General features: G+C 45.5%; 1 protein-coding gene across 1 annotated transcript; it reads right to left on the bottom strand.

Annotated features, from left to right (window-relative positions):
* Nucleotides 1-11,797: 11,797 nt before the first annotated feature.
* On the bottom strand, nt 11,798-18,611 carry LOC136482398 (kinesin-like protein KIN-7L). Its single transcript, XM_066479609.1, has 14 exons — nt 18,377-18,611; nt 18,055-18,263; nt 17,823-17,936; nt 17,662-17,743; nt 17,513-17,580; nt 17,335-17,397; nt 17,098-17,240; nt 15,523-15,625; nt 15,321-15,401; nt 14,814-14,882; nt 14,678-14,737; nt 14,381-14,518; nt 13,962-14,192; nt 11,798-12,487 (listed from the first exon to the last, which is right to left on the bottom strand). Exons 1-14 carry the CDS (start codon nt 18,546-18,548, stop codon nt 12,011-12,013), a joined length of 2,010 nt encoding a protein of 669 aa, XP_066335706.1. The 5' UTR covers nt 18,549-18,611; the 3' UTR covers nt 11,798-12,010.
* Nucleotides 18,612-19,122: the final 511 nt, after the last annotated feature.

Below are 19,122 nucleotides of genomic sequence, written 5' to 3'. Positions count from 1 at the left end.
TGTGAGTATTTCTCATTTGTGTCATCCATTGAACCAAAGAAGATAGATGAATCATTGAAGGATGTTGATTGGGTGAATGCTATGCATGAAGAATTGAATAACTTCACAAGAAATCAAGTATGAGAATTAGTAGAGAGACCAAAGGGACACAATGTGATTAGAACCAAATGGGTCTTTAGAAACAAGCAAGATCAAGATGGGATAGTAGTAAGGAATAAAGCAAGATTGGTAGCACAAGGATATACACAAGTTGAAGGTCTTGACTTTAGAGAAACATATGCCCCGGTTGCTAGATAGGAAGCAATTAGAATCTTATTAGCCTATGCTTGTGCCCATAACATCAAGCTCTATCAAATAGATGTCAAGAGTGCATTTCTCAATGGTTACATCAATGAAGAAGTATATGTTGAGCAACCTCCCGGTTTTGAAGATGACAAGAAGTCCGACCATGTGTACAAGTTGAAGAAGGCATTGTCTGGCTTGAAGCAAGCACCTAGAGCATGGTATGAGAGATTGAGGGACTTCTTACTCTCTAAAGGGTTCATGATGGGCAAGGTTGACACCACTCTTTTTACCAATAAGATTGGCAAAGATTCATTTGTGTTGCAAATCTATGTTGATGACATCATATTTGGATCAACCAATCAAGACTTTTGTGAAGAATTTAGAAAGATGATGGCTAATGAGTTTGAAATGTCCATGATCGGAGAGTTAAGTTACTTCCTTGGTATTCAAATCAAGCAATTGAAGAATGGTGCATTCGTGAGTTCAAGGTGAGTACATCAAAGACATGCTCAAGAAGTTTGGCATGAGTGATAGCAAAGCCATTAGCACACCAATGGGGACAAATGGAAATTTGGATAGTGATGCAAGTGGCAATATGGTGGATCAAAAATTATATCGGTCTATGATTGGAAGCCTACTCTATGTGACTGCATCAAGGCTGGATGTCATGTTTAGTGTATGCATGTGCAAGATTTCAAGCCTCACCAAGAGAAAGTCATTTGAAGGCTACAAAGATAATATTGAGGTACTTGAAGCATACACAAAATGTTGGTTTGTGGTATCCCAAAGGAGCAAAGTTTGAGCTAGTTGGTTACTCCGACTCGGATTATGCGGGATGCAAGGTTGAAAGGAAGAGCACCTCGGGTACATGTCAATTGTTGGGAATATCACTAGTTTCATGGTCATCAAAGAAGAAAAATAGTGTTGTATTATCAACCGCCGAAGCTGAATATATATTCGTCGGTAGTTGTTGTGCACAAATACTTTGGATGAAGGCGACTTTGAGTGACTTTGGAATCAAGTTCAAGAGAGTGCCATTGCTATGTGACAATGAGAGTGCAATCAATTTAACCAACAATCTGGTTCAACATGCAAGAACGAAGCACATTGATGTCCGCCACCATTTCATAAGAGATCACCAATAAAAAGGGGAGATTTGCATTGAGAGTGTAGGCACCGAAGATCAACTTGCCGATATATTCACTAAGTCATGGGATGAGAAAAGATTTTGCAAGCTAAGGAATGAGTTGAACATATTGAATTTCTCAAATATGTGTTGATGCACCCCCACTTATATCACATGCCTCTCCTTCGAGCAATCCAAGGTAAAAGTTGATTGGCATGGCATGCATCCTTGCTAAGGACATGTTTAGTGCATCTAGTCATCTTTCACATTTAATAGGCTCATTCATGAAAATCAAATTATTTTGATGTTTGTATGGTACCACTATTGCTTCTATGCTTAATTTGGTCTAGTGGTAGTATATGACATGTTTGTGGGCTTGTAAACCTAGTGTTTGATCTAGAAAATGAGCTATAAGTGTTTAACTCAACATGGTACAAGATAACCCTTATTTGGAGGTGTGAAGAAGCTTGTCCTTGGATCAAACCAAGTTAAAAATCTTTGGCAAATGATCTAGATTGGACCAAATTTGGGAAAATGATCCTCACCCCATTGATTGACATTGATAATCTCAACCTATCTACATTTTGAACCTTTGTGGTCATTGATGACAAAGGGGGAGAAATAGTGCACAAAGATAGTGAAAAGACAATACAAAGGGGAGAGAAATAAAGATACAAGTGATAGGGGGAGAACTTGACATAAGGGGAGAAATATGATAAAGGAAAGGGATCAATTAAAATTCTGAGCACACAAGTAGAGGGAGCAAGCTCATGAACTTGTATGGTGCATTTGAATATGCATTTCATATGTTTTCTTGCATGGCACAAGTTTTAAATTTCAATATTCATGCTTGTGTGGTGTATGCTAGTTATAGGTTTGAATGATGAAATGAAAATCTAGCATGCATAGGTTATCTAGTGATTTCATTTATGAGTGTTTCCAAGTGGTATCAAGCTAACCATGGTTGTAGGTTTGAATGATGAAATGAAAAACTAGCATTCATAGGTTAAGAAACTAGACTTATGTTCATTTTATGGAAACTAGACCCTTGCTTCTAATGTTGATCTCATGGGGTATTCTAGTTTTTGTGTATGTCTAGTTACTAATGATGCAAAGGATGGTATATTGGTGCACTCCGATTGGTATCACGCTTCAAAGGTCCATCTTTTATACCTTAGCATCATTTAGTAGACATTGTCTCCTATATTTCCTATCTAAGCATATGTGCAAGCTACAATCCAAACTCTTAGCACATATGTAGGGGGAGCAATTGCTACCATATGGGGTTCATGAAACTTGTCCATATCCTTTTACACGTAGTAAATATACTTGGGAAAGCAACATGGATTCAAATGAATTTCAATTCATATCTTTGTGAAAGGGTTGTCATCAATTACTAAAAAGGGGGAGATTGAAAGCTCTAGCTTGGTTTTGATGAATTGATGAAACCCTAAGTGCTAACCTAGTTTATCAAAGTGATTATAAGATAGGTAGCGCTATTCCAAGTGATGAAGCAACAGTGAAGATCATGATGATGGTGATGCTATGGTGATGATCAAGTGCTAGGACTTGGAAAAGAAGAAAGAAAAAAACAAAAAGCTCAAGGCAAAGGTGAAATTGATAGAAGCTTTTTGGTTTAGTGATCGAGACACTTAGCGAGTGTGATCACACTTAGGATCGATAGCCGTACTATTAAGAGGGGTGAAACTCGGATCGAAATGCAGTTATAAAAGTGCCACTAGATGCTCTAACTCATTGTATATGCATTTAGGATCTAGTGGAGTGCTAACCCCTTGAAAATATTTGTGAAAATATGCTAACACATGTGCACAAGGTGATACACTTGGTCGTTGGCACATTTGAGCAAGGGTGGAGAAGTTGGTGAGGTGAAGGAGGTGATAGTCACTGAAAAACAATGACCGGACGCTGGTCACGTGGTGACCGGACTCGGGGGAGCAGCGTCCGGTCATTTATAAAATCAGTGGTGTGCTCGGGCTACTCTCGGCCTGAGACCAGACGTAGGTGACCCAACTATGGCTGAACACTGTTCAGTGTCTAATCCTGCTGATGTGGCGACGCGTAGAGAAGAGGAGGAGGAGCGGACACACCAGCGTGTCCGGTCATGGTGGACCGGACGTGTTTGGTCATGATTTTGCATCTCTAGATCCTTACTGGAAACGACCGAACTCCAGTGATGGAGCGTCCGATCACTTTAAGCAGTGCGTCCGGTCGCAACTTAACACGTGGCGTGAAGCAGACTAGCCATAAAGATCGGGCGCTCAGCATTTGAGGCTGATGACATGTGGCGAGCTTCGGACGATCGGACGCTGGGGTCCTGCGTCCAGTCAACCTGATCGGCGCATCCGATCAGCCCGTGTTTCACTGGACAGAGGAGCCAAGGGCTCTATTCATGGGGGCTCTCTATTTAAGCCCCATGGCCGGCTCAAGCTCACTCTCTTGGCCATTTGCATTGACATAGCAACCTCATGAGTTTAGCCAAAGCCCTTCCACTCATCTCCATCATTGATTCATCATCTTTGTGAGATTGGGAGTGAATCCAAATGCATTGCTTGAGTGTGTTGCATCTAGAGGCACTTGGTGTTCGTGTTTCGCTGCGGTATTCGCTTGTTATTCTTGGTGGTTGCCGCCACCTAGATGGCTTGGAGCAGCGAGGATCGTCGAGCGGAGGTTGGTGATTGTCTTCGGCTCTGATCGTGGTGATTGTGAGGGGTTCTTGACCTTTCCCCGGTGGAGAGCCAAAAGGTACTCTAGTGGATTGCTCGTGGCTTGTGTGATCCTCATCTTGTGTTGGTTGTGCGACACCTTATTGAGGGTTTGGTGTGTGATGCCAATTAGCGCGTGAACCTCCAAGTGAGTGAATCGCCACAACGAGGACTAGCTTGCCGGCAAGCAAGTGAACCTCGGTAAAAAATCATTATGTTATCATTTGATTCCGAGGTGATTGGTCTTCATCGGCATTCATTCTTGTGATCGATTGGTTCATTCCTCGACTCGGCAGTATAACCATCTTGCTCTCTCTCTCTCTTTACATTACCACAAACTAGTTGTCAAGCTCTTTAGTGTAGCTAGTCGTGAGAGCTTGTTAGTTTGGTTAGTGTGGCTCTTTAGTTAGCCTTTAAGAGCACACTAACTTAGTGTAGTGGCATAGCCATTGTGTGGATAGAGACTATAGAAACTAGAATTGTGGTAGACGGCTTGCATTTTTAGTAGGCTAGCGCAACACTCGCTTCTCCTCATATTTTTCTAACCGGTTTGCTAAGTGTTGTTATTGAAATTTTTAATAGGCTATTCACCCCCCCCCCCCCCTTAGCCATTAGGTCCTTTCACCGCTGACACTCCACAGCGACAACAAGGAGGATTGGCTAGACTGTTGAAACTAGCGTCAATATTCTCTTGCTCTACCATTTTAGGAGGGTTTTCTCACTACTACTATAAACTTAACCGAGGTAGGAAGAATGGATTAACCGAGACAGGCATCACAACTACCTCTGACCAAAGGTCATGGTAAATCAATATTTACCGAGGCGGGTCAAATGTCCGCCTCGATAAATCAAATAAAAAAACAAAAAAAGAAAACCCATGGACAAGCCTGGCGAGCCCATCCACGCGCAGCCACGGCCGCAGCTGCTCGCCGGTGCCTTCATCCTTGCCAGACCACGCGCAGCACCGGGATCCGGCCGCCCATCGTTGGATACAGCCTCCCACTGCCGGATCCGTTGTGCCCACGCCAGATCCATTACGTCGTTGCCGAAGATTCTTGATCCATTGCGTCTTCATCGAAGACGCAAGTTGGAGACGCCGAATCCACTACACCCACGCTGGATCCGCCAGAGATGCAGGTCAGAGACGCTGGATCCACTACACCCACACCGGGGCTCCACGCCAGCGCTCCACGTCGAGGCTCCTCCGCGCAGCCCATGCAGCCCATCCACGGTCGTCGGATTCGGGAGAGGAGGAGCAGAGGGTCGTCGGTGGTGAGAGGGAGCCGGGCAAGAGATCCACGCCACCGCCACCGGGCACGAGATCTGCACCGCCTTGGACAGCCGCCCGCGCCTGCGCCACCCTGGATGGCTGCCCACCTACATCGGCCGGTGCAGTGAGAAAGAGAGTGGAAGAGAGAGATGGGGCAGAGATGGATCGGCTGAGGGAGAAAGGGAGAGAGGGCTGAGGGAGGGAGAAATGAGTGAGTGAAACCCTAACTCCTTGTATATATATAAGCCTGATAGGTTGACTGATATGGGCTTTTGCTGGGCCTCATCTATATTTTCCCAGGCGGGCCTTTTAAGAGGACAACCTCTGAAAATGACGTGATTTTTGGAGGCGTTAATAGATTTTAGGAGACCGTTATTTTTTAACCGCCTCCGTAAATCTATTTTGCGAGGCCATCAATTTGTGATCGCCTCGGTTAATAAAAATGACCGCCTCCGTTAATCCCAAGCATTAACTGAGGCAGTTGGATTTTGTAAAGGCCTCGGTTAATGTTTGGGCAGTTCTAGCAAAATCATTTGTGTAGTAGTGTCTAGCGACGGAACCCAACGAACAAACTCAGCATATGGCCAGCTCTTCCAGGGTAGTAAGGAAATAGCCTAATCATCAGATCGAACATTTCATGGCCATCGATCCACCTAAAGAAGTTGCATCCTTTATATATGCATCAAGTGTTGGAGCACACTGAAGTTGACAATAGTAGAAAGCACGGCCAGCGGACTCTGGATGCCTTGACTACTTCGTAAAGGCCGATATGCCAGAGTCATATAAGGGTGTAGGTAGTGCTGGTAGGAAAGGACCGGAGGCACCATGATCTTTCGGATAATGCAAGAACTGCTTATTATGTCAAAGCGCCATTGAACCTGCAATCAAAGTTATCAACAAATAGTGTTACAAAGTAGTTCAACAATTTTCATGTACCCTACAACAGCGTCCAAGTATCCTCCTGCAAATCATCACTATAATCATGCAAACCCATTAAGTCAAACCCTAGAAAAAACTTAATCACTATAAATCATCTCTATACATACACACGAAAACCATGCATTAACTAATCACTGCAAATTAACTTCAAATGACAAACTTAAAGCTAAATGTACTTAGAACAGTCCAACCTAGACACCGGTCCAAACCCAGCAAGTCAAACCCTAGAACAGTGCCAACTAAACACCAATCCAAACACTACAACAGTCTAACAACTACACTCTTGGAATCAGAATATATTACACATCATTAGCCAAACAAAGTTTCAGTGGCACAAGTATGGAACTGTCCATCGAAACAAATAATTAATTCTTTGCGAGTTAATAGTACAATCGTATGCGCATACAAACATACACGTACCCTATGCCCTTCCCTTCCTCTACTCTATTTATGCCTCACACCGACCTTGGTGATCAGTGTGTCCCTTCCTCGCTTTGGCACTACTCAGTGGCAATTGCTGCTGCGCTGCCCTCCTAGTCACTCACACCGCCCCGCCCGGCCTGCTTCCAGAAGGAAAGGAGGATCCCCAGCAGTCAATTGCCCTCATCCTCTTGAGGTATTATTAAGAGGAAGGAGCAGGAGCGAGGCTGAAATGAATTGCTGTGAGGCCGCGCGAGAGGAGGATCAGGCGAGGGTTGTGTTGTGTTGCTGCGCTGCGCAGGCTCAGTGCAGTGGGACCCAGGCGGCGCGCGGCCATGGACGCGGGAGGAGGACCAGAAGCTGCTCGCCTACATTGAGCAGCACGGCCACGGCTGCTGGCGCTCGCTGCCCGCCAAAGCCGGTGAGCTCGCAAGATACTAGTAATCATAGTCGTCCAGCAGCGTTCGGCTACGCTATTTTGTTTCGCTGCTTCCTAACTCACGGTGACATGCATGCGAATGCTGGTCGTGGCAGGGCTGCAGCGGTGCCGCAAGAGCTGCCGCCTCCGGTGGACGAACTACCTGCGGCCGGACATCAAGCGCGGCAAGTTCAGCCTGGAGGAGGAGCAGACCATCATCTGGCTCCACGCGCTGCTCGGCAACAGGTGAGGGCTGGACTCCATCAACGGATATCACTGTCCTAGCACCGGCCGGCTAGTACACCTGCACGGCTGCACCCGGAATTCAGTATTTTGACTGTTAGCTCGAGCAGCAGGCCGGCAGGTCAAGAACTCACTAGCATCCATCCCATGCCCTAGTCTTGCACACTTACGATGATAAGGGTCTTGTTTGGTACAGCTTCACCAATAGTTTCATGAGCTGTTGTGAGCTGATTTTTGCTAAACGGGTGTTTTCAAAAACAGTTTTGTGGGAGAAGCTCATTTTTATTGCTCTCACAATGGGATGGGGTGGGATGAAGCTAAAGGCCCCGTTCGCTTCGCTAAAAAAATAAGCTGAAACACTGTTCCGGCTGATTTGTTTTGAGAGGAAAATACTGTTCCAGCTGAAAAAACAAGCTGAAAAGTACGGATTATATGTCAAGCGAACAGGGCAAACGGCTTCGTAGGCACCGTTTGCCGGGCCTGGGCACAGGCGGCACCACCTCCGAGCCAGGCGCAGGCTCCGCAGCAACAGACACGAGGGGCGTGATTGGCCAAGCAGCTAGGAGGGGCGCCACCGCTTGGGGCGCGAGCCTCTACCGTGGGGGCTCGCAGAGGCGAGGTCGTGGTCGTTGGGTCGATGCGGAAGAAAAACAGTACCAAGAACAAGAGAGAAAAATAGAGAAGAAAAAGGAAAGCTAAGGGTATTATGGTAATTTTATTATCTTAGCCGTGCGCGAAGCTGTTTAGTCAAACATTTTTCCAAACAGAAATACTATACAACACACATGTGTTTCAGCATAAAAAAAACACATGGATTTTTTTGTCCCTCTCTCTTTTCAACTGTCTTCTCGGCCTTGTGCTCGTCGCGGGATAGCATTCCAAGGAGCGGGTCGTCGACGTGATGGAGGCCACGCCGCTCACGCGTTCAGGTCCGACTTACGATGCTCCTCCTTGGTGCTTGCTGTTACCTCTGCTGCCGACTGTGAACATTTTTTTTTTTGTCCTTGCATAGAAAAAAAATTGTTTCTTGTGAACTGTGGATCTGTGATCTTGTGATTTGTGATTGTCTGGAGGTAGAAGAAGGCTGGAGGTAGAAGAAGGCGGGAGGTAGAAGGAGACCGGAGCCTGTTGGGTCTTAATTCTATGGTGTAAAAAAATTAATGTGTTGAAACTGCATAAAACGCATGATTGTTGTGTAGACAGAAACAGTTCAGCTTCACGAAAAAGCTGCTCGTAGAGTTGTTTTCTAAAATTTGAACCTTAGCATTGGTAGTATATCCATACAAAAGGAGCTATGCATGTAAACTTGTCCTCTAGTACAGCAGCAGTAGTAGTAGAGTCGAGTATCGTACTGCATTGTTCATCTTTTGCCTGTCCAACTCCTACTGCTGAGCTTGCGTGAGTTGATCCATCAATGCATATGACACGGGAGGTTCTTCCTGGAATTTTGCTTTCTTTTTTCCCTCATGATTCGGCATTCAAGCTTGCCATTCAATGATTCAATGAGCCCGGCGTCTTGTAAAAAAAATGAGGAGCCCGGCTCCGTCGCTGTGGACCAAAGTCCACTGTAGTTGAGCGGGCGCGCAGCACGCCAAGGCCCACACGGTGCAGTGGGAGACGTGAGGCTCGAGGCCGAGGTGCGCGTCCGCGTCCGTCTCGGCGCCACTGCAGATACCCGCAGCCTGTTCGATCGTAAATTTCTAGCCAGAAACAGTGTTTTTCTCTCATATCAAACCAGCTAGCAGTAAATAATCCACGATCGTTTACGGCCTCCCGAACAGGCTGACCTGCCGCGGTGCACACCGCCTCGACTCCCCGACGTCGACGTTGATCTTCTACGAGAGCGCGGCGCAGGCCTCGATCCTGGAGGAGCTCCGCGCCGCGGGTGCGACCGCGCGCGCCGCCATGCCGCAGCTCATGCAGGTGCACGAGGAGGCGCGCAAGGATCATCTTCAGCAGCACTAGGGAGATCAGTTTGTTGATGTCGCTAAGGCGGACATCACCGTCGTCTCGTCGCCGCTGCAAATGCCCGGACCCACCGCGGCGCACCACCTCGACTCGCTGACCTCGACGTTGATCTTCTCCGAGAGCGCGGCGCAGGCCTTGGTCCTGGAGGAGCTCCGCGCCGTGGTTGCGGCCGTGCGCGCCGCCATGCCGAAGCTCATGCCGGCGCACGAGGAGGCGCGCAAGGAACATCTTCAGCAGTAGTGGGGAGATCAGGTTGTCGATGTCGCTGACGCAGACATCGCCGCCGTCTCGGCGCCGCTACAGATGCCCAGACCTGCCGCGGCGCACCGCCTCGACTCGCCGACGTCGACGTTGATCTTCTCCCAGAGCGCGGCGCAGGCCTCGGTCCTCGAGGATCTCCGCGCCGCGGTTGCGGCCGCGCGCGCCGCCATGCCGCAGCCCATGCAGGCGCACGAGGAGGCGCGCAAGGATCATCTTCAGCAGCAGTGGGGAGATCACGTTGTCGATGTCGCTGATGCAGACATCGCTGCGGCAGCGTTCGCGGGCATGCTTCTCGACGACTCCTTGATCCAGGAGCAGACGGAGGAGGAGAAGAAGTACTGGGTCAGCATAATGAACCTGGTAAACTCGTCGTCAGCGTCGTTGCAGACGTCAGTCCGCGATGCCGGCGCCCGAGGCCTACTCGTCGTCGGCCTCGTTCTCGACGTTTGTCGCTGACTGTGCCCGCGCCCGAGAGGCGTACTCGTTGTCGGCCTCGTTCTCGACGTTTGTCGCTGACTGTGCCCGCGCCCGAGGCCTAGATACTCTCCGGCGCTGGACTCCTGACCCGTGAGCCCAGGACATGTTCGATCGCCGGCATGCAGCCCGGCCGGGAATTTAGAATCTGTTACTCGTTCATCAGTTGCCAAAGCTTCTTTATGTAATTCGACAACCATTTTCATCAGCATGGAGTATAGTGGAGCAGTGGACCTAATCGAAATGAGAAGAACTCTTATTTGTTTTTTTTTGGCTGAACCCATATACATTACAATCCAAACGTTAAGTTTGTATGTTGTGGCACTATACTACTGATAATGGTACTTCGCACTGTATATTGGTCTTTGACTCTTTTTTTTTTAGAGACTCTTTGTATTCTACATACAAATTTGGCATCATACGCAAATGCTAGTGCTCATAATTCGGCCTCACTAATAACTATGGACAAATTAATGAAATTTCAGCAAGGCATTCGAGTGCTAAAACTCATGATTCGGTTCACATGTTGCTCTTCAACAAGATATTCAAATACTAATATTCATGATTCGGCTTCACGTGTTACTAGTAACCATAGTCGAATCAATGAAAATTCAACACCATGTGTAGAGATTAATATTCACAATTCGGCTTCAGTTTTAAAAAGCCGAATTATTGAGACTTTAACAAACATGCTTACTCTCCCAGAGCATGGAAGCATTAAATGGCATATTTCTTTTAATGGATTATACGATGCTACTCTTGCTCGGAAGGAGAAATTTAATGAGTACTATCTTGAGATTAAAGCAGCTTCGAATACAGGCGAGTGTCCGGCTGACAAGACCAAACAAAACAATGTCCATTCCGAATCGATGTTGTTGATTCCAGAGTGAAGATCTGAGTCTTGAATCGATACTTTTGATAGGCACAGATGGGTGAATGGGAATCTTGTAACGTACAGATGTGTTGTTTGAGCCTCTACCGACCTTTGTAGGGTTAGCTTAGAGTAAGTATAATAACAAACTATAAGCTAGCTAAACGCTGAGGTGGAGGAGAGAAGAGAAACGGGCTATAAGCTTACAGCCGGCTAGGCACGAGAACTGAGAAACTTTGTGAGAGGGACAAGTGCGTCATGTATCAATAGTGAAGACCTAACTAGTATATAGGTGGACTACGAGAAGACTACAAAGAACCTTACAGCTAGCGATCGGCTGTAATTATTAACCTTGCTCTTAGTACTTGTGCGGGCATACCATTAGCCTTTTTAATATGTCGATTGGAACATAAAAATGCTGCCCCCTATGGTCTTTTTATTTTGCAGTAGCCAACATCATAGTTTAGTGTTATATTCTAATATACAGTCTGTTCGTTTTGTTGTGGCTTGTCGTAAACAATCATAAATTTTCAGTCGGAACAATATTTTTCTCTCGCACAAACCAGCTAGCAGTACTTCTTCACGAACCAGCAACGATACGAACCAGCAAACCGAACAGACTGATAAGTTGTAGTCAATCACCTCAAAGACCGTCTATAGTCAAAAACGGCTTCATGTTTTTTTACCCAAGGAATGGTAGGTAAAAGGGGAATTGCAAGCCGTTTTCTCCAAACCATATAGTAGATACAGGTAATGCTATGTGTTTTAAACTCATGGCAAGTCTGATACTCATTTATGATATTACATGGCACGTTCACAGCTCATACAATATTTGAAGCTCACAGAAAACTAATGGCAAACGCAGCCTGCCGATATTCCACTGAACTTTTTCACATAACAGAGACCCAACACACAAACTCATGATCATGATCTGCAAGCAAGAAGGATTGCAGAAGCACAGAGATTTTATCTTTAGCCAGCAGCAGCTGTGCACGCGGTCTCACTGAAACCGTCAAGGCAGAGTAGCTACCTGGGAGGTCTTGCAGTTCTCCAGGATGGCCTTGGACTTGGTGTAGAGCGACGTGAGCTGCCCTTCCCGCTGCAAGAAGCCGCGGCTGATCACCCGGATATCCTGCTTCAGCTCATCCAACTTCTGCCTCTCTGTGCCCAGCTCCCCAGCCAGCTCCTGCTTCTCAGTGGCGAGGCGGTGGGCCTCCTGCCTGGCGGTGTAGAGATCCTTCTCGAGCGCTGCACACTTCGCCCTCAAGTCATCCAGCTGCGCCTGCTTCTCGGCCAAGAGGCTGTCAGCCTGCCGCTTGGACTCGGAGAGCTCCTGTTGCAGGGACAAGTTCTCGTCCCTCAGCACGTCACACTCTTTCTCGAGAGTGGAGCATCTTGCCTTTGATTCCTCAAGCTTTTGCCGATCAGAGATGCACTCCTTTTCTAACCTCTGGCATCTGGTATCAGTAGGTTCATCCAATGGCACAGCCTGCAAGCAGAGCAAAAAATGACAGAAATAGGCAAATCATTTCTCAATTCCAACATATTCCTTATCCAAACAGAAACCAAATTTGAACTGAAACAGAAGGGTAAACTAGTTTCTCAATCTCTTTTATGAAATATAAGCAATTAATTATTAGAACTGTTCAATCTTCTTAAGCTAGAGGCCTAGTAATATATGGAGGCAAATTTATCAAAACCATCCAGACCTCAGACGGATTACCCTGATGAATATTATACATTTTTATAAGACATTTACCCTGAATCCCTGATGTACTCTGCCGACTAGCTGCTACAGACTCAAGACACTGAAGCAGTCTCTTGTTGGATTGAGAGCTTATAACTACCCTATGCTCGCTTGGCAAGTAACGGCAGATAAGTAAGTAAGACACAAAAGATCTAACTGTTGCTTATGTTGCCTGTTACATAGTGAGTCAGCGCATGGGCATATATGAAATTGGGTTTGGTGATAATTGATAAAAGACCCAATTTGATTTTCAAGCATGAAGTGTGCAATGGCAAAGATATACCTAATATATCTAGCTTGCGACAAATATTGAACATTAGAGGAAAGTAGGAAAGATAGGTTACCATATGGATAAATGGGCTGTAATTAAATTTAACAGCAAAATCCAGTCAAATATGAGTAGATAGAATCCTTGGCATATGCACTGAATCTACGTTTAATCAATCGAAAGCCCAAACCTCTAGAGTTTCACAACAATCTGAAAGCATAGTTTGTGGATTCCCGTTCTGCAAATATATCTCTAGGTAACAATTCCCCGTCGTCCGTGATGAGCATGAATATATTAGAGAGATAGTACCATTTTGCTAGTTTAGCATGAGCAGCCATTAGGTTCCAAAGATTAGCATTTATGCTATGCATTACTAAGATTTGAATGGTGCCACGGGATGGTGTTGATTTGCAGCTTCGAAGAATAATAAGCAGTAGCAGTTGCCAGTTGGACAAAGTTCTTGTCAACTAGCTTTAGTTTGTGTATCCCTTTATGGTTTATTTTTATCTAAATGAGAATTTATCCTAGCTAGGTTGGTGGGAGATATGGGTGTTAATACCAAACCCCACCCAAGTTCAAGCCCAATTGAATACAAAGTTATCTTGTTCCTGATTGGTAGTCTGTTACTCTATTTTTGTAACAATTAATGTCTTAATCACTTTTTTTTGCAGAGTATGTGGGTCACAGATGAACCACAGCAACTTGGACTGGGTACGGTGTGCTTAGATGAGGAGCACGTCTTAATCAATTTCTTGAGATAAAATTCACAAAAATCTGTTGAGTTCTATAAATATGGACAACAACAACAACAACAAAGCCTTTATGTCCCAAACAAGTTGGGGTAGGCTAAAATATGGACAGCCTAAAATATTTGTAAATATGGACGGCCTAAAATATTTGTAAACAAACAGATAAGGGCAAATGATGCAGGAAAAGAGAAAAACTTACTGATGGTGTATCTTGTAGAAAGGATGCCTCACGTTTGAGACCAGGTGTCATCTCAAGCATGTCAAGATCAGTAACGCAACCTTTGTTCAGACATGTCCATAGATCTTCGTGAGCGATATTATCCAAATCTTCAGGTATTGGGCTGAACTCAACATCTTGTGAATAACGTGAGCGACAGGCAACAAAGCCATCTGGTACAGACTTCGAATCTGGAGTTTTCAGAGCATCCAGCTGCAAAAGGCAAACATATAATTTCATTATCACCAGGGACTTGCATATTAAAAGTAAGATGGAATGAAGAGAGTGAATATGGTGACAGACATGGACCATCAATGAAATGTGCTGTGTGGACAGCTTTTAGCTTCCATACAAAACTGAAATCACGATTTGTTACCATGCTTCTTCTCCATCAAATATACCTGGATTGAATCGGTAAAGTGGTCTGACGATATGGCCTCTAGCTTCTTCTGTTGCTCAGTCAAATGTTGTTCTAGAGTCATTCGTAACTTTCTTTCGTCTTCAAGTTCCATAGCCAGTCGATCACGCTCAAGTTCAGACTACATAAAAGAACCCAGATAGCTTTATTATGTAGTTACTAAAGTTGCAGTTTATTTATACAAGTTAAAAAAATAGTTCTTTGATGCGCCTTCAATATGAAGAATAATCATGATTCACTGAGAAATGAGGTTTAATTATAGCCGTTGGTGTTTACACACCTTGTGCATGTCATTCCGTAGTTTTAGTACAACCTGCTCCAACCCTTCAGAATGGGAACCCTGAATTTCATGAAACATAAATCAAGACTCAAATACCTACTCTTATGGAGAGCAATACCAACCAAACAGCAGCTACCTGCAGTTTTTTACGAAGTTCTTCTATTTCCAACTTTTGCCTCTTCAGCAAAGCAGCATCAGTTAGAATCTGCACAGAAGTGGCCAAGTTAGGTTCTCTTGCTACTTACTCCCTCCATTCCAAATTATAAGTCGCTTTGTCTTTTTTGGTACATCGAATTTGCTATGTATCTAGACATACATTATATCTAGATGTATAGCAAAATAGATGTATCAAAAAAGTCAAAGCGACTTATAATTTGGAACAGAGGGAGTATAAACTATGCCAACAACTAAAACTAATAGACTATCCTTACTGCAATAACATAGAGGCAGGAGCAATATTTGGATTGGCATCAGAGCATTTACAAGAAAACATTCTAGATTTTTGGAATAAAATTTTCACTTTAAACAAATGAAAAAGAAATTCTACCAATGTATCTATGGACACTCACAATATAAGTTCAGTTACTTGAAAACAATCACTAAGATAGCTCAAGCATTTTTATTTATAAGATTTAACACATACCTCATTTACTTGGGCACAATTGCTTATACATTTTGCTCTACTTGCGAACTGAAGAGTTCCTCTAGTTTCCTCAATGTGAATCTGTAGGTAAAATGTCATTTTATTCAGAATGTGCAACAATGAAGAAAATACTAGTCAGTACAGGAAGATATGGTATCACACAGTTTGCCCAGATGCAACAAATGCAAGTGTATAGACAAACCTCTTCAGGAGCAGCAGTGCAGATGATAGATGTCTTTGCATTGCCTCCAAGTGCAGGTTGGAGAATGCGTGTCAACTTACTATCACGATAGGGAATGTGCCCTCTGCATAAAAATATTCACCTAAGTACCATTAAACATAGATCTTACGAAGTATCATATGATCGTTGCATTCTGAACTAGAGTAAAAGTAACATGAATTATTTCTTTTTCTTGCATAAGGTCAAAGTTCAAGAAGGCGCTAGGCGCTCTCTAGGCGGTGACCCATAGCCTAGCGCCTAGGCGGGCCTAGGTGAGCCTAGGCGTTTTAAGGCGTTTTCCTAGGCGGTAGCTAATACATGCATAAATACTTAAAAGAAAAAGAAAAAATAGCAGATCAGTGGTGGAGAAAAAGAGAAGGCCCAATAACGGCCCAAGTCTCCCAAGTCTGGTCCAAGTCTTATCCCCTCCCCTCCCAGCCTCTATTCCCGTCTCTCTCCCTCCCAGCCTCTGCTCGCGCTCGCCCGTCGCTCGCCCATGCCGCCGCCATCGCCCAACGCCCCGACGTCGCCTCCTTCCCCACCGGTCGTCGCCGCCCCCGCCGACGTTACCTCCTTCCCCCACCGCCTCCTGACGTCCGCGCCGCCCCCACTCGTCCCTGCTTTGGTGGATCTGCCCGCCGCCACCGCCTGACGCCACCTCTTCCCCCACCGGCCACCGCTGCCTCACCTTAGCTCCTCCCCCATCGTCTCACGACCTCCGCGCCGCCCCGACACGTCCCTGCCTTGGCAGATCTGGCCTCCTTTCGCCGGCAACAGTTGGGCAGCCGCCTAGGTACCCGCCTACCCCCCTAGGCGAGGCGGTACCCCATCGCCCAGCGCGTAAGCGCGCCCAGGCGACCGCCTAGCGTCGTCTTTTTGAACATTGCATAAGGTAGTAACTTTTTTCATTAAGAATAAAACAATGATTGAAAACTCTCCATAAGAGACAACTCTAAAAAAACTCAAGGCAATAATGAGATCACTGCAGAAATGAATAAATGAGTAGATTGACTGCAGTACAGAAGTGCACACTGTCAAGACCAAAATGTTTCTCTAGCTAGTAGAAGTGGAGAAGGTATCAGTTTCTTCACTAAAGACACTATAATGGTCAAAAATCACCAAAGATGATAAAGAAAGCTCCCAGTTATACTTTGGATAATGAATTGGAGTTTAATACACTAACAAAAACATCCTAACACTTGAGCTGTTGACAGAAGGTGGACTCAGTATTGACCATTATGAGGCACTAAGACAGTAATAGGATCAATTAAAACATTATAACAAGTATACTGTAAGCGAGAATATGGCACAGAATTAATGGATTAATTATGGAGGATGAAAGGTTACATAAATATAGTCAAGAATTACCTAGGATTTGGCTTATAAAACAGAACAATCAATGGTGATCCTTGCCTATAACAACTCAATCATAACCATAATAACATGTACGTCTCCAGATTGATTTTCCATCAAATTTAGCACAGTCCACCTAAAGGAAGTTATAGGTTTGGGAAACACATGAGGGAGATACTTTATGCAATACTCTATAGACAGTACCTTTGTTTTCCATTCTCACTCAACTTCTTGATGACATTCCCAAGAATCATCAAGCTCTTGTTAATATACTTCCCCTCATTCAAACGTACCCCTTCTGCCCCTGTCTTCATGATTCTTTCAGACCCAGCAAGGTCCACCAAATTCTAAATGTAAAACAAAAGGGTAAGTCACAATATTTTCTACAGATTTACTTTTACTACATACACGATACCTGGGTATAGAGTGAGCAGTACATACCAAAACAGATACGCGGATAGCATCCCCACAGTCTGCCTGGTCCTTACCACTGCTCTCAATTACCTGAGGCCAATATAAACAGAACATTCTTGATTTAGTTATCGCTACCATTCAGCTACAGAAAATGGTTTTGGAACAGCTGCAATTACAGAACTACTGGGAATTCAGAATTCTATACCATTCTGAAAATAGTGTGTGACCGACTGCTCCGCACATTCATGTTGGTCTCTCCAAAATGCCTGTTCGCTGAAAACAATAAAGAAGTAATGACAAACGGTTACACAAGTTTCGCAGTTGATGAAAAATAAAACGTAGACAGAAATGTGCCTTCTCCAAGCTGGAGCAGCTCAAACACTTGCTCTGCGCTGTTCACGATCTCCTCCCGCAAACCGGCCACATAGACTCCACGCTATAGGCAACAATAGTTTTTTCATTGTTACAAAAAACTACCAGAAATCAAAGAAAAAAATGTCCAAAGGAGTACTTACCTCTAAGCTCTCATGAATCCGCAGCTTTTGGCCCTCAATTGTCAAGAGGTCGTTGATCTCCTCGTTGTAGATCTCCATGTAGGACACCCGGATGAGGAACTCGCGGTAGTCGGCCTGACCCAGACAGTCCCAAACCCAACAAATCACTCAGGCGCAGCAGAAGCAATCGCAGCAACCAATCTAACAATCGACCATCTTGTTCAGGAAGCAGTTAATCGAGCAACCAACGCACCTGGCGCACGGTGTCGAAGACATCGCGGACCGCGCGGGGAATGATGCCGGGGTCGGCGTCGGAGCCGTTCATGGTGAACGTCTTCCCGCTGCTGGTCTGGCCGTAGGCGAAGGCGGTGCCGTTGAACCCGCCGACGACGGCGCCGATGAGTTCCCGGACGAGCGTGCCGTAGATCCGCTCGTTGGTCGCCGCACCGTCGAACACGTGGTCTGCGGAGCCAACCGACCAAGCAGCCCAAGGTAGGAGGCACGAGCGGGCGGGGTTAGGGGTCGAGAGCGAGAGTGAAGGAGAGGGAGGTCGTAAGAGGAGGGGGAATCCGTACCGAAGGCGAAGGAGGCACCAGGTACGGGACCGGCGACGCGGTGGAGGAGGGAAACGCGGGTGTCGTCGATACGCCACTCGCGGTCGCCGACACCGCCGGCGCCGGCCGGGGAGGAGTCTGCGTCCACCGGGTTGGGAGGGCGGAAGCGGACGGCGACGGAGATCTTCTCCATGACGCGGCGGCGGTTGCTTCGTTCGCTGGCGGTGGAAGGAGGAGACTGGGAGGAGGATTTCAAATTTCGGTCTGAGCGGGGTACAGGAAAGAGGAGGAGCGTGGCCGTGGTGACTTGTAAAGCTCGTGCGCTGGGCTGGGCTGGGCTTATTGGGTTTACTGGGCTGTTTGATAGTTCTTTCGTTTAAGATTACGTAGAATTTTCTAAGAAGTGACAAAAATATATGCATGGAGTGAAGGAGTTGCTCTCTACATCGAGAGTTATAACTTTCTATAGCATAAGATACTTTTTCTAGCTCCTTGCTCTCTACATTGAGAGTTATAACTTTCGTATAGAAAGTGTCTTCATTTGATATCATACAAAAAAATATTATTTTTAAAGCGATAAGTGTTTGTACATGATTTATGATGCTAAATCTTTACGTTATTTTTTAAAATATCTTAACTATCTTAAATATAAAAACTCAAAACTAGAAAGTTATAGATTTCATCGAGCTCTACAGTTTTTATATAAAAATAATCTTCATCCGACCCCGTATGAAAAATATATGATTTTTCTAAGGTTGAGCCTTGTC

This window comes from Miscanthus floridulus, chromosome 9, assembly GCF_019320115.1.
Source record: "Miscanthus floridulus cultivar M001 chromosome 9, ASM1932011v1, whole genome shotgun sequence".
Lineage (NCBI taxonomy): Eukaryota > Viridiplantae > Streptophyta > Magnoliopsida > Poales > Poaceae > Miscanthus > Miscanthus floridulus.
The sequence above is the reverse complement of the archived record's forward strand: the minus strand, read 5'-3'. Positions and strand labels throughout refer to the sequence as shown.

What these genes read in the sequence shown, in the direction of transcription:
- LOC136482398 (XM_066479609.1), bottom strand. Translation starts at nt 18,548, where the DNA reads ATGGAGAAGATCTCCGTCGCCGTCCGCTTCCGCCCTCCCAACCCGGTG. An exon ending in CACACACTATTTTCAGAATG is followed by an intron (nt 17,398 to 17,512) that starts GTATAGAATTCT and finishes TATTGGCCTCAG; the next exon opens with GTAATTGAGAGCAGTGGTAA. An exon ending in AGTGAGAATGGAAAACAAAG is followed by an intron (nt 15,626 to 17,097) that starts GTACTGTCTATA and finishes ATTTTTATGCAG; the next exon opens with AGGGCACATTCCCTATCGTG.